The sequence below is a fragment of the Nematocida ausubeli genome (genome assembly GCF_000738915.1).
Source record: "Nematocida ausubeli strain ERTm6 chromosome Unknown supercont2.5, whole genome shotgun sequence".
In the NCBI taxonomy this organism is placed as follows: domain Eukaryota; kingdom Fungi; phylum Microsporidia; genus Nematocida; species Nematocida ausubeli.
In genome coordinates this window covers 432889-456470 of record NW_026515638.1, presented here as the reverse complement: position 1 = coordinate 456470, position 23582 = coordinate 432889, and the positions used below count along the sequence as shown (strand labels likewise).

Genomic DNA, 23582 nt, shown 5'->3' with positions numbered 1-23582 from the left:
TAAAGCTATTGTTGTATACATCTTCCTATAGGCTGGCTATATATTTATTAAACTGAAGGATATTTTTCTATTAAGCCAAGTATATGTCTCTTTACTTATCCTTATTTAGAGCATACAATTCTTTAAGTCTACCATACAAAGCACTTGAGCAAAGCAGCACAGATATATTTAGTGCTATATTTATCTGGCCATAATCCATGGCTGGCCTCAAGTAGCTCTTTAACACGCTTTACAAGATCTGGGCTATATGTAAATATCTGATTACTTTGCATATATCTTCTCAAAATACTACAGCTGCAAAGTTTCGGTCTGCTGTTCTGTCTGCTTTGCAAAGACATTGAAAAGTTAGCAGGCCAGAAAACCCTAGGACATGCTGGCTTACACTCTATTTTCGGATCTTCTCCATATACTTAAGCATGAGATACTTCATTCTTTCAAAGAGATAGCAAGTGTCTTTTGTACAGAAAACAGGCTTCTGCCGAATGCCATACGGCTCCAGCATCCTTTCAATGTTCTTGTTCCAGTTGTTTTTGTTGAACCCAAGAGTGGACCCTAAAAACACAGGCGGATAGACCAGCTCCTTGTTTATGTACTCGTGTATTAGAAGAAGCTTCTCCTGCTCCTCCAAGTTCGCTGAAATACCCAGCTCCCCAAAGTGCCTGTCCAGTATAACTTGGCGTGCTTCCTTCAGCATCTGATGTGTCTTCAGCAGATCCACAAACCACTCAACAAGCTTCTCGTCGTACGGCTCGTAGTAGATGTTTCCGTGGTCATTGCTTTCATCAGAGTCTGTGCTAAGCGAGTGCATGTCGGGCTCACCAGGCATAATTAAAGTAAAAATTTTATAAAAAGCTAATGGAAGTAACGCATTATAGTGGACCAACTGGTTTGACCGAGCGAAAAGAAAAACCCGCACAGAAAGTCGAGTTAATGAAAAGCCCTAAAGACTTATTCGCAAGATACACAATTGAGGACATAAAGGACTGGAAGTCTCTTGATCTGTACTATTTGATGGGGTTCTCGCAGGAGGATGCGAAGATGTATACAGAAGAAAAGTTCAAAGTGGCATTTAGAAAACAGGCCAAACTGTTCCACCCAGACAAACTTCTCTCATGCAAAATAGAAGATGGAGGCGCATCTTTCATTGCCCTCACAAAGGCGCACGAGGTTCTCAGCAACCCACACAAAAGGAAGCTCTATGATTTCATTGCCTTCGATGAAACAATTCCTGCAGACAAGGAGTACACAACAGAAGAATTTTTCTCCGTCTTTGACGAGGCGTTTACCAGAAATTCTGTATTCAGCGCAAAGCCATACACTGTGTCACTTGGAAACATTGACTCCAAGGACGCCGACATTGTGACATTCTACAAATTCTGGCAGAACTTTGAGTCCATCCGTGCGTTTGAGTTCCTTTGCAAGGACGAAGACTACCAAAGTAGAGAGATGCGAAGACAGGCTGCAGCCGAGAACAAGCAGCTGCTTGACGAGAAAAAAATGAAAGACAACCAGAGAATTAGAAGCCTTGTGGCTCTGGCAATAAAGTACGACCCAAGGGTAAACAAAGAAAGCAAGGCCAAGCCAAAGCAGGAGATAACATTTGACTCTGATGGGTGGAAGAACACCGAGGTTGATGCCCTGACAAAGATTGCAGCAAAAACCCCTATTAGGACAAAGAACCGAATAGATATTATATTCTCTGCTCTATCCAGATTTGCCCCATCGCGCAACAAGAGAGACGTCCAGGCGAAGCTGCTAAAAATAGATGCTTCTCTGCAGAAGAATACTCAGAGAAAGTAATACGAATAAATAACTAATTTTCATATTTCCCAAGTAACACATTCATTCCAGAGCATATACCCATATGGCTCTAGCTAGGCAGCTGCAGCCAAAATGTCAATACCAAACAGAAGAATGCAGTATGTAAAGCTGTACCCAGTACACTTCTATTTATACGCTTAACTAAAAATGGCACATCTGCAGAAAGTGCATTTGTACAGCATATGTGTACTTAAAAGCCTTTCTAAAGTCTCTATGAAAATAACTGCGTATATTTGTAAAAATAGCTAGAGAACCCAAAGCGCTAGAAGTATTTAGTTGACAGTGAAATAATTTATTAGTTCCCAAGAAGGGTCGATGGCTTTGAAATAACAGAGTACTGCTGCTCTGTTCTCTGATAGTCTGCGCCAATTGTTTCAAACTTTGGATGGCCGTATGGACACTTCTTTCCAAGCGGGCAGAATCCTGCTTCATAGTTAAAACACATTCTTTTCTTGTAGTGCTTGTTTCTGCAGCTATTCCCGTGCCGGCAGAATCCCCTTGTGTACCAGATGCACTCCTTGCTCTTGCTATTTGGGTCTATGTGCAGGAACAGGCAGTCTTGATTGCTGCACTCCCCATACTTTGAGAAGAACCAGCACTCTGGCATTTTATCCAGCGCGTACACATGGAGAAACTCGCACACATCACCCTTCTTGCAGAGGCCTCGCAGCCAGTGCTTGCATACTATCGCATTTTCCTGTCTTTTCGTTCTGTCTATCTCCACCAGACCAAGTGTGTTTCTTATCCAGTTGTCGAAGTCGAACTTAATCTCCATTCGCGCAATTATTTATTTTTGCTAATTTTCATATTACCATGCATAAAGAAGAAGATTCCAGAAGCGATAACTCTACAGATTTTTTAGATACATCTGACAGCTCAGGATTTGACACGGATAACACCTTGGAAGAGAGCGAGGACCTGGTGAAAAAGCAAAAGACAGGTAGAGGCAGGCCCAGAAAGACATCAATCGATACGTTTGACAATAAAAGATTGAATGCCTCAGGTCACTTGGAAACAGTGCAGGAGGTGCTCAAGGGTCTGGAGGAGGAGGTAGACACATGCTTGGAAACGCCTTTGACACAATCTGAGAGGCATCCCCAGAAGGAAAAAGTGGAGCTGCAGGACCCAATACAAGGAGGAAGAATTATGCTGCCTCTGAGCCCCTTTCTAAACCCAAAGATACACGTGCCACTAACTCTGCTGAACGCAGAGGACAGCGAGAGTGCAAACCTCCAGGAGAAGATACACAACTACCAGTATGTGAACAAGGGCCTGGCAAGCACCATACAGTACCAGATGTATTTGAACAATCTTGTGCTTATGAACAAAATTGCAGGAAAGCCAAAGAATGCGGAGAAACACATGGAGAGAGGCGCTGAAAAGCATGAAAGCCCAGACAGCAGGTACAGCGACATTGGAGGCGATGTAGTTAGAAAGCCCAGAAGAAGATCTGCAGCTGTTATCAAGTCGACCCCTGTCAATGATAATGATGAGGAAGATAACGATGAGGACTATGAGGATGACGATGACATGGCTGAGGATACAATGATTGAGGAGGACAACGTGGAGAAGATACTTTCATATAACAAGCCTGAGAACACATTCTATGTCAAGTACAGAGGAAAGTCGTACCTGCACTGCGAATGGGTTCCGTACGACACGCTTGTTGAGACAAAGACAGGGGAAATGCGAGTGCGGAGATTTCTCAAGGCCCCTGTGGTGCACGAGGAAGACGCAGACCTGTTTGACTCTGAGCTTGTCACAGTAGAGAGAATTATTGCGGAGGAAGAGGAATATATTGACGAGAACACGTCAAGAAAAATATATCTGACCAAGTGGAGGAAGTTCCCGTATGAGTCCTCAACCTTTGAGTACTACGAGCATCTATCTGACTGCGAGGGCTTTGAGCAGGCCCACGGCGACTTTATTCGGAGAAGGGAAAAGATCTATACAGGAACCACGCCAATTGGGTGGAGGCCGTCTAGGGACCGAGTTCCTGAATCCTTTGTCTTTAAGGGCGGAAGAGAGCTAAGAGCATACCAAAAGGAAGGAGTGTCCTGGCTGGTCAATAAGTGGCTGTTCCGACAGAGCTGCATACTGGCCGATGAAATGGGATTGGGAAAGACCGTGCAGAGCGTGGCATTTGTGGACACAATTATGAGCAAGTGCGGAATGAAAAGGCCAGCGCTTGTGGTTGCGCCTCTTTCTACCATTCCACACTGGGAGAGAGAGTTTGCTGCCTGGACTGATCTGCGCGTGCTAGTGTATCACGGATCGCAGCCAGCAAGGGAAATAATGCAGGACTTTGAGTTCAGAACTGCAACAGGGCAACTTCTGTTTGATGTTATTTTGACAACGTACGAGATGGCCATTGCAGGCGTAGACCATCTTTCTTCTGTATCCTTTGGAGTGAGTGTTCTGGACGAGGCGCATAGACTAAAGAACAGCAGAAGCAAGGCAGCGCAGACCCTCCGGTCAATAGAGGTGGACCACAAGGTCCTTCTATCTGGTACGCCGCTGCAGAACAACCTTTCAGAGCTTTGGTCACTTCTGAACTTCATTGATGAGGAGAAGTTCCCTTCCCTAAAATACTTCCTTGACGCATACAAGATGGAAGAGGCAGACGATGTGGAAAGGATCCAGCTGCTACTGAAGCCGCTGATGCTGCGTCGTATGAAGGACGATGTGGAAACTATTCCGGTAAAGGAGGAGACCATTGTGGAGGTGGAGCTCACAATGATTCAGAAGAGGTTCTACAGAGCAATACTTGAGAAAAATATGGAATTCCTGGGCGCAGCAGGGTCTTCAACACCAAACCTGCTAAACATAATGATGGAGCTAAGAAAGTGCTGCATTCATCCTTATCTAATCTCGGGCGCAGAGGAGCAGATTCTCATGGAAAACGGACAGGATATAAACCACGAATCTGGAGATCGCGATGAATACTACCGGATTCTTATACAGAGCAGTGGAAAGCTTGTTTTCCTGGACAAGCTGCTTGCAAAGCTGCATAAGAGCCACAAGGTGCTTGTGTTTTCGCAGATGACAAAGTGCCTGGATCTAATTGCTGAGTACCTGCAGTACAAGGGATACTTATACGAGCGAATTGATGGAACAGTGCGAGGAGATGTAAGACAGGCGTCAATTGACAGATTCAGCACGGATGAGAACTCCTTTGTTTTCCTGCTGTGCACGCGTGCAGGAGGTGTGGGTATAAACCTGACCGCAGCAGACACAGTTATCATATTTGACAGTGACTGGAACCCCCAGAACGATCTGCAAGCGCAGGCCAGATGTCACAGAATAGGACAAACAGCTGAAGTTAAGATATACAGACTGGTGACCCGCAACACATACGAAAGAGAGATGTTTGACAGAGCTAGCTTGAAGCTTGGTTTGGACAGGGCAATTCTTCACAAGGACAAGGACAGAGAGTCTGCGCACAACAGGAAGGGAAGAGTTGAGTCTCTGCTTAAGAAGGGTGCATACGGTGTTCTTATGGAGGCAGATGATGTCAATCAGAAATTCTGTGAGGAAGACATTGACAAGATACTTGAAGGGCGTACCAGCGTAGTCCGGCACGAGGACCAAAAAGGAAATGTGTTCAGCAAGGCTTCATTCCAGGTGACAGAAGAGATAGATGACCCAGACTTTTGGGAGAATCTTCTTATAAAGAGACGAGCTGCAGACGCTGAAAGCCGGCTCCGGCGTATTCTCAGAAAGATGGCGCGTGCAGGCCTTCTCTCAGAAGAGGAGCTGCCTAAGAGGGAGGAAGCAATTAAGCAACTAAAGGAATCTCTTGACGCTTCGGATGCAAACGACAAAGCCACTGTGCTGGAGAAAGAAAGATTCTCAGATCTGCTAGTAGAGCTGCGGGGAACAAAAGCCCAGGGGCTGACAAAGGGGCAAGTTGCAAAGAGCATCCGGCGCGCGCTTAGAGCAATTGCAGAGCAGGGAATTAAGGACGACCTGAGCATGTCTTTAGAGTGGGCGCTCCAGAAGGATGACAGCGACAATGACGATAAGACGATTGCACTTCCAGAAGAAGTAGATCCGCAAAGACTTCTCTTCAGATGCCAGATGATTGAGCTTCTTGAGCCATACGAGGACTTTAAAGGTGCAACCGAGATCGAGTGGAAGAACTGGGCGATTGAAGACGATAATCTGCTGGTAGGCCAGGTCCGCGCGTTTGGCTACGGGGTGTACAACATACAGGTTGACGAAAAAACAAGAGTGGGCTTGGTGAAGAGCGAAAAGGGGAAAGAGATCGCGCTGTACAAGGGAAGGTCAAAGGACGAGCTTAACTCCCGAATACGGAAGATACTTCTTGTTATTAACAAAAAAGAAGACAATGATGAGGAAAGAGAAAGTGTGTCTGCTGCCATAGAGCTCTTCGGAAGACCAACCCAGAAAAACCGAGAGAGCATTGTGAAAATGTACAAAGGCAGGAATATCATAACAGAAATGACAAATATGATTGGCATGATAGAGGAAAACATGAAAAGGCGGCAGAGCAGACGCAGTGGGTTTGATGCAGAGCTAGCCAAGGTGCTTACCAATAAGATCAATCTTTTTGACAGGCTTGAGCTTATCAGTGCAGGGCCTCTCCCCGTGTTGCGAAAAACAACAGGTCTTCCAAGGGGATGGGGCAAGGAGAAAGACACGCTAATGATCCAGTCGCTGCTTGCAGAGGGCCTCACCAAGGAGGTTTGCGAAACACTGGGGGTAAGTGAGGAGGTTCTTCTCCGCAGAGCAGAAGCACTTATCCGCCACCAGCAGATAAAGAACGATCAGGAGGACCTATCAGACAAGACTCCTTCTCTTGATTTGTAATAAATCTATATTGTTAATCTGATTTATATTTGACAGTGCACGGGCAACGCATGCCATAGCATTATACAATGACAGATATGTCAGTTTTGCTTATTGTCGCCACTCGATTACTCTAAATTGCACCTTACACAGTGAATGTGCATATGCAAACTAATCACCAACTGCAAAACTGCACATGTTTTTGTGCTAAAACAAGCTGTAACAGCCACTCCCAGATAAATTCCAGTAATTATATTTGTACTAAGTTCGTTTATATTGACAGTGCCTAGATATATAAATTGCTATTTTTATTATTATAATTATTTATTGTAATTACAGGATGCGAATTGACAGACAAAGTAAGGAAAAGGCAATAAGTGAAATGAGTGCATTCACGGAACGTGTCATCATCACAAGAAAATGCACTAGCGCTTTGGTGAATGTTCTGAAGGAAATAGGCCGAAGCGAATTTACAGAGCTTGAAATAGACGCAGTTATATCTAGGCTGCTGCACTCTTTCCACAACAAAGACCTCTATCTAAAGACCATCTCATATGCTTTTATTAGGAGCGTTGCAGATCTTTCCTCGGGTGCTTTTGTGGCCATAAATGCCTTGATTAACAACATAGCAAAGAAAGATGGTCTGCGCGCAGAGGCTCTGAAACTGCTTCTGCAGATAACCCCAGAGCAGATGCTAGAAGACTGCTCTAAGTACGTGCAGCAGTCCCTTATTGAAACAGAATATGACACTCTAAACATGATTGTTCCAGTTCTTCTATTTCTTTCCAACCCATCGCTTGCTGAGTGGTTCAGCGGGTGCGGGTGGCTGCAGGGGCTGAAAACAACAGGGCCACTTGGGAATGCAGTTGTATTTATTAATAGAATACGGCCGCAGGATAGCAGAGAGGTAATTAATATTTTGAAGAACGTCTCTGCCAAGGGCATTACGTCTGTGCAAATTATTAGATATCTTTCCAAGCATCTAGAAAACCCAACAGCCGCCAAGATATTTGTGCAGTATCTGTCTTTGGATGAGACAGACCCGTCTTCCTTCATTGAAGCCATGAGGCACATCCATATGCTCCCCAGTGCTGTTAGTCTTCTAGACCGATGTGTAAAAGGGCTTAAGAAGCTACTGCAGTCAAACAGAGTCGTAGTGAAGATTGCAGCCTTGAGAACAATAGATATGATGTGCGTGCAATATAAACAGAAGCTTCTTCCTTTGACAGAGATTATAGAAGGGATGCTCACTGACAATGGCACTATTGCACTTCTTGCCATGGGAATTCTTCTCAAAATAGGAAGCGAGAAAACTGCGAATAAGATTGCCAAGTCGCTGCCTACGCTGCTGTCTGAGCTGGGAGAGGTTCAGAAGATATCCATTGTTGAGTCTGTTACAGGAATGTGCGACAGGTTTAAAGGCACCTCTTGGGACGAGCTTTTTAAGAAGGCGCTGAATGCATCAGGCTCCTGCAACTACAAAGTCAAGATTATCCATAACATCTCAAAAGTGCAGAAGATGACAGAAGACAAAGAGCTTAAAAGGTCTCTTGAGCAGATACTTTCAAGCTACATTGAAGACTCAGTGCATCCAAGGGTAACTGTGGAAATACTTGGGTCTCTGGTTGAAACAAAAACCTCAGACCACATGGTGTCTCTACTGAACCGAACCATACTGGATGGGGAGAATGTACAGCCTGCTGTGAATCTATCTCTTGCAGTGGCAGATAAAAGCAACCCCATGCACATTCTGTTCTCAGAAGGCTGCAGCACTGAAGTCCTAAAAGAGAAAAGCGAGCTTACCCAGATGGTAATTGACAAATTAGAAGGCGATGCAGAGATATTCATTAAAAAGCGGGAAGAAAGCCAGCTGGAGTCTAAATTTAACTCTGTGCAGCTGCAGGCATCCAACCGCATAGAGCTTAATAGAAGCGAAAGCGAGTTTGGAATATCTGTTGTTAAAAATATATTCCCAGAGTTTATTGTTCTCCAATACAGAATAGCAAGCAAAATTGACCTAGTTTTAGAGGAAGGGCGGCTAAGGGTGTTCCTAGAGAACAAGTGCATCAACGAAGAGATGATATACCTCCGAGGAAGGGAATCAACAGAAATTGATATAAAGATCCCAATCGACGACTATAAGGATCTGTGCGGTGCAGAAATAGCCAGCACATTTGGGTATTCTGTGTATGACAGTAGAGACTATGAAGTGGGTGAGGTTAGACTAAACCCCTTTGAGATATCTGTGACAGACTTTATTGCACCAGGGCTGGACATTCCAGAAGAAGAGATAGATACTTCTCCGCTGGTGAAAGAATATAGATTTGGAATGGATAAGGATGAGGTAATCAAAGAGCTGAAGAATATATTTAAAATGGAGGTGGCTGAAAGTGACAATACTCTGGAGTGGGGCGGTATTTTTATGTATACCAAGGAGCCCGTGCTAGTGAAGGCCGTTGTAAAAGAGAAGGGATCTGCAGCAAAGGCCACTATCAAAGTGTTCTGCAAGTCAGAGGAAATAAAGTCTTTATTGATCGATCTAATCCACTAAAGAAAGATCCGGCTTCAATCAATTCTACTATGCGGTATATAAAACCTAGGGTTTTCACGGAAGAGAATAAAAGCTAAAACCTGTTTTGTTTTAAATTTGTTTGCAAGTCATAGCATAAAACATTTTTCTAATTGGAGAGCTCTAAAACAGAGTGTGAAATCTTAGTATTTAATCAAATGACGTTCTACATGATAGATGATAAATATCAAAAGCATCATAAGTATAGCTACACTTGCACTATTACTGTGCGGGCAGATTGCAAAAGCTGGATCATTTGAAGCTGGTGTAGAATCCATGACAGGCCTCCCACAAGGTGGTGTTCTAGGACTGTGCAATTGTTTCCCAAATGCATCATGCCAGAACAATAATCTTGAGAAACTAGCAGCTGCAATTCGTTCTATCCGAAAGACCGTGATGAAAATGGGAAATCCTTCGCAATGCTTAGAACCAGAAATGCTAATGAGCATGGGTGTCATTCCACCAAACACAGGAACTGAGTGTTTAGATATCTTGATCAAATCCATAAATCCTTTCCAGATACTTTCAGCTGAAAACACTCCAAAGCTTGCCTCTTCATACAATTCATGTACTGAATTCCATAAATCCCTTCTTGGCATGCTAAACCTACGCCTTACAGGTGGATATGCTGCAATGAATGACTACATGTCTATGAAAAATATGCCAAATGCATGCGGAAACAGCTCTTTTATTGGGTTTGGTAACCCGTCTGGAGATTTTGGAGCCTGTGGATGCGGTAGCTCTTTACTAGGTGGCATGGGCGGTATGTCACAACCAAGCATGTGCTCTGGTGGTATGCCACAACCAAGTATGTGTTCTGGCGGTCTAGGCGGCATGGGTGGTATTCCACAACCAAGTATGTGCTCCGGTGGCATGCCTAGTATGCCACAACCAAGTATGTGCTCCGGTGGCATGGGCGGACTAGGAAGTTTGGGTGGACTGGGCGGCATGGGCAGTCCATGCCCCTGTGGTATGGGCGGTATGCCACAGCAAAATTCATGTGCAGGCGGCATGAGTGGCATGGGAGAATTTTCATCCCTTGGGATGCCATCAGGAATAATTGATGTAATTACACAGTTAAAGGAAAACAGTGTCTGCCCTCCACCTTCTTATAAAAAATGCTTAGAAGAAACTGACCCAAATGCTCCTGGACCAACCAATGTAAGAATCGGCAACTGCTGTGGTCCTGATCTAAATGCAATGATGATAAGGTCAATCCAACAGCAGCAAGAGCAAATGTTTGAAAGACCAAAAGAATGCCCCTTAAGCCCACCTATAATGATGGGAATGATAGGAGCAACTCAAATAGGAAATGCCTACCAAAGAAGCCTAAAAGACTGCCAGAAGGCTATATCAAACACGCTACCAACAACACAAGTCACAATGGGATGCCCTTGCGAGGACAAATGCCAGTCAGGCATGAACCCATCCCTTTTTAATACAAACCTAGGGCTATCTCCTGGGCTTGACATTGATCTCTCCTCCTGCCCAAGAGTGCCATTTAATGCAGGCGGACCCTGCATGAAAGAAACTGCAGGTGAGATGGCAAAGTTAACTGCTCTGCAAATGAGCTGCTATTAAAAATAATAAATTTTATAGTAATATATCTCAACAGCATGGCACGCCCGAACTGTCTATTTCTACACTAATATCATATTTCTTTCTTATGCACTCCCATACATGTCTCTTTTTTTTATTATTTCTACCACATCTTTTTATTTTCTGTACACTTGTTATTAATATAATTGCTCTAATATATGTAATGTACACTTATTTTCCGACAGCCATAGCAATAAAATAGAAGATGCCACTATAATAAAAAATGAGCTAATTGTGGAGTACATCCATGAATGGAGATTGGATTTTTCTCTCACAAGAACATGAAATGCTCAAATATGCTACACTATACAGCATGCACACAGAAAAATAAACACATACTTTTATAGAGTGTATTTCAAGTTTTAAATCATATGGTTTTATATCTAGAAACACTAGAATCCATGGACGTCAAATGAGCTTAGCCAAAAGAACAGAAGAAAATTATAGGCATGCAAAAAGCAGCAGAAGCATATTTACACCAATATATAAACACTAAGGCGCTATAAATTTGAAGTACTTGTGTACTGGGTGCCTCTTTCTAGCTAAAGAAAGCAAGTACGAAGATATGCTTTGAGAAATGCGAAATGTTTTTGCAGGCCAATGTGAAGTTTCTCTAAATAGAGTATAGATGAAAGAAGCATACTTTGCTAATATTAAACTAAAAATAAAAATGATCTTTGGATTCTTTATATATTTGGCTGTGAATCAATAAAAGCTAGAATGAAGTTTAAGTACAGCGTTTGCAAGAAAAGTCTGGTTATAACTACAACAGCTATAGTAGCAATTGCACTTTCTAAAATAGAAATCTATACATTAGCATCTAAATTACCATCCACAGAGCCCCTAGAGAAATGCATGGCTATAAGCCAGCAGGAAGACAGGATAAGTCCCTTGTTAGAGAAGAAAGAAGAAGAAATAAATATAAGCAAAGAAAAGCAGGGCATACAAGAAATAGAAAAGCAGACGACTAAGAAAAACAGTAGTAGCAGTGTTGAGGAAGAAAGTTCAGCTGAAAATAAAGTATGCATGAGCTCATGTGTGTATGTTACAATGGCCAATGATCGTGATAATGCACACAAATTAGTAAAAGAATTCAAGAAGAAATTAGAGGAAAAAAGTGTTTCTACAGAAGAGGTAACTGAAAAACCACAGACTACACAGAGACCAGACATGCACATGGCGGAGGCTGTTGGCTTACAGGACCAGGCTCTTTATTCACTAGATGAAAGTACGAATGTGCTTTCTTTATTGGTTGAAAAAGTGGATTTAGAGGAAAGCAGTGCAGTAGAAAATATGCATGATGCTAATCAAGCCGTGGATGCAGCGAAGAAAGAATACCAAGAGGTGCTAGCCAAGCTATTAGTTACAAAGAGTACCTTAGATTCGTCTTACAATATATATGTTGAAAAGGATAATGAAGTAGAAAGTATTTATTCAAGTCGTAAAAAGACTATAGAAGCATTCAGCGAAAAATCGAAAGAATTAAAGAAAATCCGGAAAAAAATATTCGATTATTATAGCTCCAACCATACAGATACTCCAACTGCCCTAGCATCAGGATCTAGCGATAAAATAAAAGAAATCAGGAGAATAGAATCAGATCTAGAAAGGATAGGAATAAAAAAGACAGAAGTGTGCAACAAATACAATGCCCTGATTTCTGCAATACAAGTAGCGAGAATGACTATAAATGACGTAATAAAATTGCCTATGTATATCCTAGAGAATCATATAAAATCTCAGGAAATATATTGTAATTTAATAGACCTTGACTTAGAAAGCTATATAAATGTAAAGGACAGAGAAAAGCTGATTTATTTAGAAATAAAAAAACAAGGTTTGGATTTACAAAATACAGAGCCAAATGAGGTTGGATACAATCCAATAGGTGAGCAGCACGATAAATACACAAAATGCATAGAAGAGATCATTTGTGTATTAAAAGACTTACAAATTGTCCAAAAAAATTATTTATCCGCTCTATTTGAAAGAAAAGAGCTTTTTAAAGTATATAGTGCTGACAATTCTGCGCATAAAAAGCAGGAGAAATGTGCATCTACGGCCAAACATACATTGATTGAAGTAAAAAAGAGACTTAATAGAATAACTAAAGAATCTCAGATTTAGATGTAATGGTAGCAGAAGGATTGTTTATTTGGCAGTCGGGGCCTGCTATATAACTTAGTTTCTGTGCACAAAGGTAGGATTGTACTCTGGAAAGAATATAGCGGCGGGTGGTTGAGTGCGCTGTGCTTAGAAAAGTTTTATTAAAATATGTGAATGCATAGTGCTATTGTGTTTCGAAGCCTGTGGTCGGCATTTACTGCTTCTCTTGTTTATTATCCAGATACTTTGCTGTGATAAAATTTCCAAACTAGCATTTATTCAGAACCCTTCTATTACTGCAGAGAAGGGCTATAATAGAATGTTTTCGATATGACTGCTCAAAGCACACGCCCAAAATCCAAGTATAAAACCATTCTGCTGTGCGAAAAGCTGAAGATGAAAGAGCTTTCAAGACCAATCCCTAATAAGAAGAGCTGTCAATAATATATTTACTATAATAATAAAAACTCTTTACTTGAAAAGTATGTATAGTATTAAGCCAAAATCTAAGTGATATTTTAATGTTGATATATTAGTCTTAAGAATATAAATGAGCATGGCTAAGAACCGAAAAAAGGGGGCTGTACTTCATTTTCTTCTCATTACAAGTGGACTAATTGACTTGAGTGCGGCTGAAATCTATACGATAGCATCAGAAATGCTAGAGACTTATACACCGCCAAAAGAGTCTAGCTTCACACTACCTACTATGAATGTGGTAAAAGAAAGCAAGAACTTCTCACGCTTAGCAGAAAAAGCAGTTAAGTCTGAAAATGCCACAGAAAATGTAGAAAACCCAGCAATAGTATCTGTAAAAAGGCGCCAGAAGGATCTTTATAAGCTTTTGGAGGCAAAAGCGTATGCAGATTCAGCACATGTTATCTACAATTCCTTGTATAGAGAAGTAGCAGACGCATGCTTGAAAAGATTTGAGTTACTAAAAGAATACCACGAAAATTTCAAAAAAGCAAGCAATATGGAGAAGATTGCTAATGATTACTATTTAACATATTCTAATAGAGCATATTTGCCTGTTGAGGCGTGCATAGATTATAGCGAAAAAGCAAATATGTTAGAGGTCTTTTCTTCCAAAATAAAAGAACTGACTAAATCTAATGAAGTTTCTATTCATGAGTGTAGGTCTCAAAGAGCTCTGGTGCTTCAAACCAAAGAATTGAATAATATCTCAAGAAGGCACCATATTGACTATCTATTCAATGTGGCAGAGCTTCAGAAGAAATTTATTGTTCTAATGAAAAAAGAGTTGAGTCTTATAAAATGTGTAGCTGCTAAAGAAAAGCTATTATATTCAATGAGAAAAGCCGAGACAGCGCACGCGCAAGCCACATCAAATGAGCTAGAGGCGCTGCAAATGGTAATAGGGGTGCATTTACAGCACATAAAATACATGGATGCATCCATTGCTTTGCTAGATGACGCATGCACACTCCAGCAGGATCTTATACTGAAGGCAATTCAGAGGATGGATATGTATATATTGTATTATGCGGCTGTTAGTATGTATGAAAAGAAGGGAGAAAATACGCCCTTGTGCAAAAGTGAATTTAGTGGGCAAGCAAACCCCATATAACCCAAATCTGTTTTCTTAAAATATAGGATTAGAAACTCTTTGTCTATTAAAAGTTAAAATTTACATGGCCTTTTTCAACCTCTTTTATCCATAATCATCTGTATAATAATGTATATTTTTTTCTATTCACAGGCTTAATAAATGGTCTTGATTTTTTCCTGTGCAAAAGTCATCTGGTGTTTATTTGCGCATGTATATTTTTTATAGACGCAGCTGCTTAATGTGGCAAAGAAACTAATAGTCTAAGTGAGAGACCAGAAATATAATTATGCTTGGAGTAAATGAATACAGTATTTATAATATCAGGTTATATATTTGAAAGCAGCCCATCTTATTCACTGGATTGTAAAGAAAGAAATATAAAACTTGTTTTATACTCTGGCTTGGTGTCTAGTTGACTTTCTGTTCTAGAAAAATCTCTTTTTGTCTCTACATTTAAAACACTGAATATTATGACTTTGTTGGCCTTGAGAGGCCGCTTTCGTTTTCATTGTGATTATAACAGACTGCCATTACTGTTTACTTCTTAGCTCGCTTCTTACAGTCCGATTATTATGGGTCTTTCGTTTTTGCTCTTTATCAGATTTTCGCGGTCTTCTATCTTTTTTTATTTCCGCAAGCCTTTCTAAAACAAACTAGTATAATAGAGCTGAGTATACTTTGTTTTTTCAATAAACATAGAAATAAAACAGAAGAAAAGATATTAATATAGAAAGACAATAAAAAGGACTGGAAGGCACACCACAAACAATAAACCATGTGCAGTGTCTATTCACACCAAAAACCAACCGTATGTAAACCACATAGCACAAAACCTACCCCACTATACTATGCTGTGTTTAATAATTGGCTAGTTGACCTATATGGGCTTTCTCCAAACAATAGACTTGTTTTTAAGACCCTTCATCTGATTTATTTCATGTAGACTATTTATACGCCTCTAGACAGCTGTAGGCAGTAATATATATGCACACCAAAAAATACTATGGCTGCTAAATTCATCCACATTTTTGGCCCAAGGAAAGTATTTCACGCTCTAACACAAATAAACCCAACAATAGTAATGCAAATATGGGTATTTTTATACAGTGACAGGCAAGTATATATAATCCAAAATCAGAATCTACTTCGTTGTTGGCCAGAGGGGTGCTTGCTTAATGTCGGTTTTACAAAACTTTTTTATTATGCTGTGCACCAGAATAAATCCGCATCCTCAGCTGGATCTGGAGAAATGGCTGGCAGTGTCAGTCCCAAAAAAGAACAGCAGCAGTCTAATCCGAGAGATATCTAAATACTTCCAAAACAAGCCAGGGTTTCTTAAAAGAATAAAGCCAGAGAATGACAGCTTGTGTGTTCTCCTATGTAAGGAAGCTGACTATTTAGACAGTGCAAACTCGCACAAACAATTTATAGAGTCGCTTGGGGTTGATACAGAAACTCTATTCCCAGCGTACATTCCAATAAAAGAACCTAAAACAGAAGTTGAAATAAATGCAGCAATTAAGCAATGGCCCTGCTCGGTAAAAGTAGGAGCGCCTGAAACAACAGAGGTGCCTCACTATATTCAGAGGCTAGTTACCACACAAAGCAAAAAACAGGAGGCATGCGCAGTTTCAGCAACCATTTTGGAGGATACTGAGTTCAGTGGCTCGCATGCACACACAATATTTGCAAATACAGACACGCCGGATAGCTTTTTCCAGCACTCAGTAATACGAATGGTTAAGACAATCTCAAGGAGTACATCAGACTACCTATGCACAGGGCGCACCGTGATACTATCAAGCGAGCCATGCCTTGTGTGTGGGATGGCCTTGGTTCATGGGCGCGTGAAAAGAGTATACATAGCAGGAATAGAGTCGCCTGATGGGCCATACACCAAGCAAAGCATACACCAAAATTCAGCGCTGAACCATAGAATAGATGTATATATGATAAATGGCACGCCTTAGGATGTTCCAAAATAAATGTGCACACCCACACAGTAATTTTTATGAAATGAGTAGGTATTGGTGCGCTTAGCAAGCTTCCATCCGGTTGGTTTTCCATCATATCTTGCACATCTACTTATGCACTGCACAGAAACAACTTCTTGCTTTCCAAAATATAAATGCCATAATTTAATCAAGTAACTAATATAAAAACAACTGCAAAGTAAGAAGCATGTATTGATAAATATTTACCAGCCACACACCTGGCAGCGCAGCACTCAAGCTTCCAAACATATGAATTTACAGTTTTCAGCCAGTTTAGGGGATAAATATGCTAGGAGGTGGAATAATATACATAGCTGGCTATGCATTGCTGGAGGGCATTCTGGAAGCTGCATAAAGAATTGAGGAGGCCACGCCCAGAAGAATAGATATCCATTTGGACGAGCGGCCAGCAGTTTCAAATCCAAAAACCACTCCGCTTGCGGCTATTGGAAGCTTGTTCAGTGCGTTTATAACAGCAATTGTGGTTGTGGAGAATGTGTATGCAGCGTGCGCGTTGGACACAGCTATGCAGCAGGTGGCTATGCCAGACAGCGCAATAATAAGCATCTCCTTTACCCCGACTGTTTTAAGGTCCCGCATGCCCTCAAACGCGAAGCAAAAAAGAATAAGAGGAAAGGCAAGTATGTTTACTGCCCACGCAGCAACTATACTACTTGTTTGTGTTGTTCGAATTAGCTGGTTGAAGCGTATAACATATGCAGCAGAGGAGAAGCAGTTTAGTGCCATCCAGGTAATTCCAAGCACTGAGATGGAGTCTTTCTTCTTTTTGTCAGTAGAGTAAGCCCCTAGGAATGAGCTTACAACTATCAAAATAAACGACAGAAGAGTAAGCATTGATATCTTATAGCTGTTGAAAAGTGCATCGTGCACTGCGATTATGGGAATTGTAAGATTTTTGAGAACAGTAAAAAGAGAAATCGACAGGCGTGCATTTGCCTCAAGCCCCGAGTAAATCATAATAGAGAGAGAAACAGCAGAGAATATCCACGGGGAAACAGTAGAAATGGAGGCAGCCTTGAAGGAATCGCTAGGGGAGTAGACAAATGCCATTATAATGGAAAGAAGAAGAAGGAGGAAAACTGTTTGGACCAGAAGGATGAAGAACTTACCAGAAATGTGCAGATGAGAGACAATGTACTTGTTTAGAACACTGGCAGCAATGCCAGAAGCAAGCATAGCAAAAATAAGGAAGATTGAAAACATAGAGAATGGACAAAAAGAAAACTAAAAATATGGCAAATATGGTTTCAGAATGGATAAGTAAAAATGAAAAGGATATAAATAGAAGTACTTTTTTATTTACAATGGATGAGAACAATTCGCAAGATATAGGGCCTTCCTTGTTAGAAGGAACAAGCACAGAAGAGCTGACTCGCATGGACACTGCATATGAGTTTATGCAGAGGGGTGCAGAATGTCTTTTGCCTCTAATGGAGGAGGAGCTAAGTGCGCTATCTTCTCAATATGAAAGGGCAAAACCAGAGGACCAAAAGAAGTTCTTAAAGATATTCTCAAGATATTTAAAGACTAGGTCAGACAAAATCGATTGGTCTAAAATAGCACCGCCACCTGCAGAGATGATGGTCGAGTATGAGTCAATTCAGGCACCGCCAGCAGAGAATATTTCTGAAATGCTTAATAAGCTTGCTGTGCTAAAGCTAAATGGCGGCCTTGGCACATCAATGGGCTGCACAGGGCCTAAGAGTGCAATTGAGGTGAAGAACTACTTGAACTTCATCGATCTGACTGTTCGGCAGCTGGAGCACTTCAACACAAAGTACGGCACAAATGTTCCTCTTGTGTTGATGAACAGCTACAATACGCACCAGCAAACAAGAAAGCTAACAAGTAAGTACAGCGGGGTTTGGTCCTTCGAGCAGAGTGTTTTCCCAAGGATATTTGAGGACACACTGATGCCGGTGCTGTCAGATCCGTCTGTTAAAGAGGCCGACGGGTGGTATCCACCTGGGCATGGGGACTTGTATGACTCCTTGTACGACTCAGGCATGCTGGAGAAGCTTTTGGAGGAAGGAAAGGAGTATCTATTTGTGAGCAACATAGACAACTTAAAAGCAGGGATAGACCTGTCCATTCTGCAGTATGTAATAAAGGATGAAGTTGATTTCTTAATGGAGGTGACAAAGAAGACAAGAGCAGATGTTAAAGGCGGCACTCTCATTGAATATAATAACGCTTTGCAGCTTCTGGAAATAGCACAAGTGCCAGCAGAGAACAAAACAGATTTCACGAGCATTCGGAAATTCAAGATATTCAATACAAACTCCATCTGGATACATCTTCCATCTCTAAAGAAAGTTCTAGACCAGAACATCATGGAGCTGGAGATAATCGAAAACAAGAAGAAGCTTCCAAATGGCGAGAGTGTAATCCAGCTAGAAACAGCAATTGGAGCCTCCATTCGATACTTCTCAAATGCAAAGGGATTGGTTGTTCCTAGGAGCAGATTCCTTCCTGTTAAAACATGCAGCGATCTGTTCCTGCTCCAAAGCACGCTGTTTAAAATAGCGCACGGAACTCTAACAATTTCCCCCAACAGAATTACGGACAGCATTCCTATCATTCGGCTAGTGGGAGACTGTTTCAAAACTGTTTCAAACTACAGAGCCCACGTCCATGGGCCAGTGACTATTGATGATCTAGACCACCTAACAATCAGTGGAAATGTAACACTGGGGAAAAATGTAGAGCTAAAAGGAACAGTGATTATAATTGCAGATGAAGGCAAGTCCATCCATATTGCAGATGGAACTGTGCTGGATGACAAGGTGGTGACCGGAAATTTAAATGTAATTGATCACTAGATTACATACAGCTGCCTTTTTCTACAACAAATCCTACAATTAGGTGGTTTTAGTTTGCATGGAACGTGACAAAGCCTTTTCTCATTGCGGCATAGCAAGAGCAGTATGCCTCCAGCACAGGAAGGCATATTATTAAGACCAAAGACCGAAATATCTGATATTTTAAATAAATGGGCTTAATGAAAAGTATATCTATTTTAGCATAGTTACAATATACTCTGTTAACTCTAAAGGCTCTTTGAATGCCAAATACAAAATTAATATAGATCATCTTAGAAGCCAAGTAAAGTATGCTTCTAATTAAATAGTTAAAGAATTAGTGCACATACTAAGAACAAAGAGAATCATAAATCTGTCTTTGCATCTTCTGCCAAATTCATCCTCTAGAATATTCAGCAAGTAAAATGTATTTCCATGCCTATACACAGACAAGCCAAAAGTTGCAAAAAGAAACTTCAGAAAACCACACAAGCAGAAGACAAAGCTCGTCTAAGACTAATATAGGCCTACAAGGACCCAGCAGGTAACTAATACTCGTGCGGCCATATGCCTGCGTACACACCAGAACCCGTTCGATCTCTGAAGTTAAGCGCGTGACAGCTTTGATAGTACTGCGATGGGAGACCGCGTGGGAACACAGAGTGCTGCACTTTTTGTCCTTTTCTACAAGTGCAGGACAGAATAAATCACATTCATTCCCAGCAGCTTTCTCCTTGCACTCTTCTAGACTAAACTTAGCCCCGTGCACAAATTTGCAGCATATTTCACACAAACGAAAAATAGTCAGATACTGTAGTATATATTTATTGTGCTTTGCGTATTGCTAGTGATACAGTACTGCATGCTGATGCTTAATATTCAGCAGACAGTTCCATACTACATATATCCAGGAATTCATGTGCTGCATCTGCTGTGCTTATAAGCGTACCTTCTGATTTGCGTCATCTGGCTGTGCTTCTTTTTTGCTTATTGTTTGCATAGGCCTGCTTCCAGTGTATGATTTGTCTGATATCTCCACTAGTGCACTGTCTATCTCGTTGAAAAGCTTGATCATCTCGTTGGGATCCATGAACTTGTCATTCTCACTGCGCCTTCCATCCAGAATATCGTGCAGTACCACCTTCTCATCCTTGTCTGGCACTACAATTGTGAGGTCTTTCTTTTTTGGCTGGGCCTTACGCGGGTTATCGTACGTCTTTCTTTTTATCCGGTCCTTTACAATTCTCTCTATTAGCACGTCAACAGTGTTTTCTATCTTCAGAGTGGTTTTGTTCCGGATGAACTCAATATTCCGCACAAACTCGTCTGAGTCGCAGTCCTCATCAAATAGAAGCGAATTCTTTGGTCTTTCCTTCACAGAGACCTCTCCTTTTTCATACCATGGCTTTTGGCTGACCAGCTCACTTTCAATCCTTTCAATTTGTCTTTGTCTGTCCATTTGCAACTGAAAATATTTTCTGCATAAAAAGTTCTTCTATTTTCCAAGTTTCTTCAAAGTCTCCAAAGCAGTCTCTTCCATTAGCTCGCCAGACTCGTTGCAGTCTCTCTCCAAGTAGTCGTAAATATCATTCAGCTCCCCAGAGGAGTAGCTGTGCTCAGTGCTTTCCTTTTCCCCAGATTCTTCTGGATCTATGCTTTCCACCTCAGAGAGTTCTTCTTCCTCATCTGCTGCCTCTAGCTTATTTTCTTCCTCGCTGCAACTGACATCTGCACCACTCTCTTCCTGCTCTCCCTCAGTGCTCTCACTTGTTTCATCTGATGCACTGGAGACATCTTCCTCTTCTGTGCCTTCTGATGCTTCTTTGCTTTCAGCTTCATCTTCTGCCTCGGATGCACTCTCTTCACTCACCAGTGAGTCTTTATTCATGTAGTCCACTAAGTACTCCTCCACATCCTTTATGGCTATATTGGTGATATTTTCTATCTGGTTGTATATCTGCTCTGGTGTGTACCCCTTTACTTGTATTTGTCTCTAGTGCCTCTTTACTTTTTTATCATTCCATTCGTTGTACTCTGCTTGCAACTGCTTTTTGTAATCCATAAAAAGAAAATATTCTTTGCATAAAAGCACAAAGTGCCGTGCAGCTTAAAGACAGCAGCACCTTCCAGGCACCCAATCTGCACATCCATTGAAGAACACTTTGTTTTCTTTTTCATCCTGGAAGACTGCATATTTTTGCACTAATGCCATATGCGGAATATATTCCCATGCGTATTTAATTTTATTTTTTAATACCCCAGATAATAGAATGTCTAAAGTACTAAGGAAGCAGAGGTTATCAAAGCCCCACAACAGAACTAACAAAATGTACAAAAAGGGCGCAACTAAGTTCCCAAAGCCATCTGCAGAGATGCGTGAAGGAATAGTATCAGAGATAGTCCACGAGAGAGGTAGAAATGCACCTCTTGCCATGATTACAATGGTAAACGAAGACAAGCACGCTAAGAAGGAAAAAGTAGTCTTAGTGGCCTTGGAGGGCATGTACACTGGAAAGACAATATACTTTGGAGAAAAGACTCCACTTTCCCTTGGAAACACAATGTGCCTGAAGAACATCCCAGACGGTACAGTTATCTGCTCAGTTGAGAGAGTAGTTAGAGATGGAGGAAGTATTGCAAAGACAAGTGGTTCATACGCCACTGTTGTTGGATACAACCCAGACAAGAACGAGTCCAGAATAAAGCTTCCATCTGGTGTTAAGAAGATCCTCAGTGGAGACAGCCGTGCCATGATTGGAATCATTGCATCCGGTGGTGTGCACGAGAAGCCTCTGCTTAAGGCCGGAAGAGCATACTACAAACAGAAGGCAAGAGGCAAGCTAGGAGCCTGGCCAAGAGTTAGAGGTGTGGCCATGAACCCAGTTGACCACGTCCACGGAGGAGGTAACCACCAGCACATAGGAAAGTCATCTTGTGTCGGTAGAACTGCACCACCTGGACAGAAGGTTGGACAGATTGCTGCCAAGAGAACTGGTACCGGAAGAGCAAAGACAAAGAGATTTGAATAAACTTCTTCTATTTATTCTTTGCAAATTTTGAATATTTATGGCTGACCAGGAGGAAAAGGGAAAAAGAGCACAGGTTATCCTGGAGGAAAATGAGAAAATGAAAACCCTCAGGAGGGCTGTGCTGGACCTAAAGGACCTCTCTGTAAGATGCAATGATGCAGTAAATGAAGACATATCTTATATCGATAAAGTAATGAAGAGCAGTGCTGTAGATCGGCTGGCCATTAAAAATATCATGAATAAGATAGATGCAGCCAGAAAGGACAGTTTTATGCTTATTTTAATCGTGACAGTGGGTGGGCTGTCTCTTCTTCTGTTTATTGGCCTTCTCTTTAAATAGTCCAGATCCACCGAGTAAAGCAGACAGCCAATAGGGCAGCAGCAGTATAAAGCCAGAGTGCTGTTTCAGTGCATGAATGAAACAATGCTTCCCGCGGAAATATTGCAGGAGCAGCATGGAAAGTCAAAGATACTGCAGGATTACCTGGAATCATCTGTCAATAAGATAATGATGGTGATGTTTGCAATTATGATATTTGCAGCTCTTTTCGTTTTGGTTAATGTATTTGTATGCTTCTTAGTGATTTACATCAAAGGATAGTCTATAACAGAATATGGACGGGACTAGTCTCTGAATGTCCTTGCATTAGGCAGTTATGGCTATGCGCATGCATGGAGTAGATTGCTATACAGAGGAATTTTAGTATGGAAAGACCTGTTGTTTGCGAGATCTTTAAAGAGCCTTCTCTTTTAGAGCCTCTTACCAGGATAATTATGTATATAGAGCACTTGTGCGTTGCAGGGAATGCTTATTTTCTGGAAGGACTATGCATGAAGGTTTTAAGTAAATGCATTTATGGACGCCCAAATGAAGCTACTAATTTACAGCACAGGAAGGAAAGTGTATGCTTACAGAATAATTTACAAGTACATTGCAAGCATACATATTCTTGGCGCTGTGCAGTAGTATATAGAGATATTTCAGTTATACTTGCCTGTATTATGGCAGTGGCAGTGGTTGATCTACTGTATATTTACATAGATATATGCATATGCAGTACTTCTATAATACCACTGTGCATTATACTAAGAATAGTAATGTATAGGCATATTTTATATGGCGATATATTAGATCACACAACACTAATAGATGCAGATATAATTTTCCATTGCAGATACAGCAGAATATTCTTCTATTAGATATATCTGCCATGTAGAGATAACTGCAGTAGATATTTGTTTTCACTCCTTAATAAT

The 23582-nt window shown here is 41.3% G+C and overlaps 16 protein-coding genes and 1 non-coding gene across 17 annotated transcripts; 12 read left to right on the top strand and 5 right to left on the bottom strand.

Annotated features, from left to right (window-relative positions):
* Positions 1-385: 385 nt before the first annotated feature.
* On the bottom strand, positions 386-826 carry NESG_02236 (uncharacterized protein; the record flags this gene model as incomplete). Its single annotated transcript, XM_053049845.1, has 1 exon — positions 386-826. One exon carries the CDS (start codon positions 824-826, stop codon positions 386-388), a length of 441 nt encoding a protein of 146 aa, XP_052904016.1.
* Positions 827-855: 29 nt separating this feature from the next.
* Positions 856-1800, top strand: NESG_02235 (uncharacterized protein; the record flags this gene model as incomplete). Its single annotated transcript, XM_053049844.1, has 1 exon — positions 856-1800. One exon carries the CDS (start codon positions 856-858, stop codon positions 1798-1800), a length of 945 nt encoding a protein of 314 aa, XP_052904015.1.
* A 316-nt stretch (positions 1801-2116) lies between these two features.
* NESG_02234 (uncharacterized protein) lies at positions 2117-2596 on the bottom strand (the record flags this gene model as incomplete). The annotated part of the gene is made up of 1 exon (XM_053049843.1): positions 2117-2596. One exon carries the CDS (start codon positions 2594-2596, stop codon positions 2117-2119), a length of 480 nt encoding a protein of 159 aa, XP_052904014.1.
* Positions 2597-2634: 38 nt separating this feature from the next.
* Positions 2635-6654, top strand: NESG_02233 (uncharacterized protein; the record flags this gene model as incomplete). The annotated part of the gene is made up of 1 exon (XM_053049842.1): positions 2635-6654. One exon carries the CDS (start codon positions 2635-2637, stop codon positions 6652-6654), a length of 4020 nt encoding a protein of 1339 aa, XP_052904013.1.
* Positions 6655-6973: 319 nt separating this feature from the next.
* Positions 6974-9184, top strand: NESG_02232 (uncharacterized protein; the record flags this gene model as incomplete). The annotated part of the gene is made up of 1 exon (XM_053049841.1): positions 6974-9184. One exon carries the CDS (start codon positions 6974-6976, stop codon positions 9182-9184), a length of 2211 nt encoding a protein of 736 aa, XP_052904012.1.
* A 195-nt stretch (positions 9185-9379) lies between these two features.
* NESG_02231 (uncharacterized protein) lies at positions 9380-10783 on the top strand (the record flags this gene model as incomplete). Its single annotated transcript, XM_053049840.1, has 1 exon — positions 9380-10783. The coding sequence occupies one exon, from the start codon at positions 9380-9382 to the stop codon at positions 10781-10783; it is 1404 nt and encodes a 467-aa protein (XP_052904011.1).
* Positions 10784-11521: 738 nt separating this feature from the next.
* On the top strand, positions 11522-12928 carry NESG_02230 (uncharacterized protein; the record flags this gene model as incomplete). Its single annotated transcript, XM_053049839.1, has 1 exon — positions 11522-12928. One exon carries the CDS (start codon positions 11522-11524, stop codon positions 12926-12928), a length of 1407 nt encoding a protein of 468 aa, XP_052904010.1.
* A 529-nt stretch (positions 12929-13457) lies between these two features.
* Positions 13458-14498, top strand: NESG_02229 (uncharacterized protein; the record flags this gene model as incomplete). The annotated part of the gene is made up of 1 exon (XM_053049838.1): positions 13458-14498. One exon carries the CDS (start codon positions 13458-13460, stop codon positions 14496-14498), a length of 1041 nt encoding a protein of 346 aa, XP_052904009.1.
* A 1184-nt stretch (positions 14499-15682) lies between these two features.
* On the top strand, positions 15683-16450 carry NESG_02228 (uncharacterized protein; the record flags this gene model as incomplete). The annotated part of the gene is made up of 1 exon (XM_053049837.1): positions 15683-16450. The coding sequence occupies one exon, from the start codon at positions 15683-15685 to the stop codon at positions 16448-16450; it is 768 nt and encodes a 255-aa protein (XP_052904008.1).
* A 342-nt stretch (positions 16451-16792) lies between these two features.
* On the bottom strand, positions 16793-17671 carry NESG_02227 (uncharacterized protein; the record flags this gene model as incomplete). The annotated part of the gene is made up of 1 exon (XM_053049836.1): positions 16793-17671. One exon carries the CDS (start codon positions 17669-17671, stop codon positions 16793-16795), a length of 879 nt encoding a protein of 292 aa, XP_052904007.1.
* Positions 17672-17703: 32 nt separating this feature from the next.
* Positions 17704-19317, top strand: NESG_02226 (uncharacterized protein; the record flags this gene model as incomplete). The annotated part of the gene is made up of 1 exon (XM_053049835.1): positions 17704-19317. One exon carries the CDS (start codon positions 17704-17706, stop codon positions 19315-19317), a length of 1614 nt encoding a protein of 537 aa, XP_052904006.1.
* A 538-nt stretch (positions 19318-19855) lies between these two features.
* Positions 19856-19970, top strand: NESG_02225. Its single transcript, XR_008288890.1, has one exon. It is a non-coding gene; the product is annotated as a 5S ribosomal RNA (ribosomal RNA).
* A 263-nt stretch (positions 19971-20233) lies between these two features.
* NESG_02224 (uncharacterized protein) lies at positions 20234-20755 on the bottom strand (the record flags this gene model as incomplete). The annotated part of the gene is made up of 1 exon (XM_053049834.1): positions 20234-20755. One exon carries the CDS (start codon positions 20753-20755, stop codon positions 20234-20236), a length of 522 nt encoding a protein of 173 aa, XP_052904005.1.
* Positions 20756-20791: 36 nt separating this feature from the next.
* NESG_02223 (uncharacterized protein) lies at positions 20792-21184 on the bottom strand (the record flags this gene model as incomplete). The annotated part of the gene is made up of 1 exon (XM_053049833.1): positions 20792-21184. The coding sequence occupies one exon, from the start codon at positions 21182-21184 to the stop codon at positions 20792-20794; it is 393 nt and encodes a 130-aa protein (XP_052904004.1).
* Positions 21185-21566: 382 nt separating this feature from the next.
* On the top strand, positions 21567-22325 carry NESG_02222 (uncharacterized protein; the record flags this gene model as incomplete). Its single annotated transcript, XM_053049832.1, has 1 exon — positions 21567-22325. The coding sequence occupies one exon, from the start codon at positions 21567-21569 to the stop codon at positions 22323-22325; it is 759 nt and encodes a 252-aa protein (XP_052904003.1).
* Positions 22326-22362: 37 nt separating this feature from the next.
* NESG_02221 (uncharacterized protein) lies at positions 22363-22665 on the top strand (the record flags this gene model as incomplete). Its single annotated transcript, XM_053049831.1, has 1 exon — positions 22363-22665. One exon carries the CDS (start codon positions 22363-22365, stop codon positions 22663-22665), a length of 303 nt encoding a protein of 100 aa, XP_052904002.1.
* Positions 22666-23030: 365 nt separating this feature from the next.
* NESG_02220 (uncharacterized protein) lies at positions 23031-23525 on the top strand (the record flags this gene model as incomplete). The annotated part of the gene is made up of 1 exon (XM_053049830.1): positions 23031-23525. One exon carries the CDS (start codon positions 23031-23033, stop codon positions 23523-23525), a length of 495 nt encoding a protein of 164 aa, XP_052904001.1.
* Between the last annotated feature and the right edge of the window lie 57 nt (positions 23526-23582).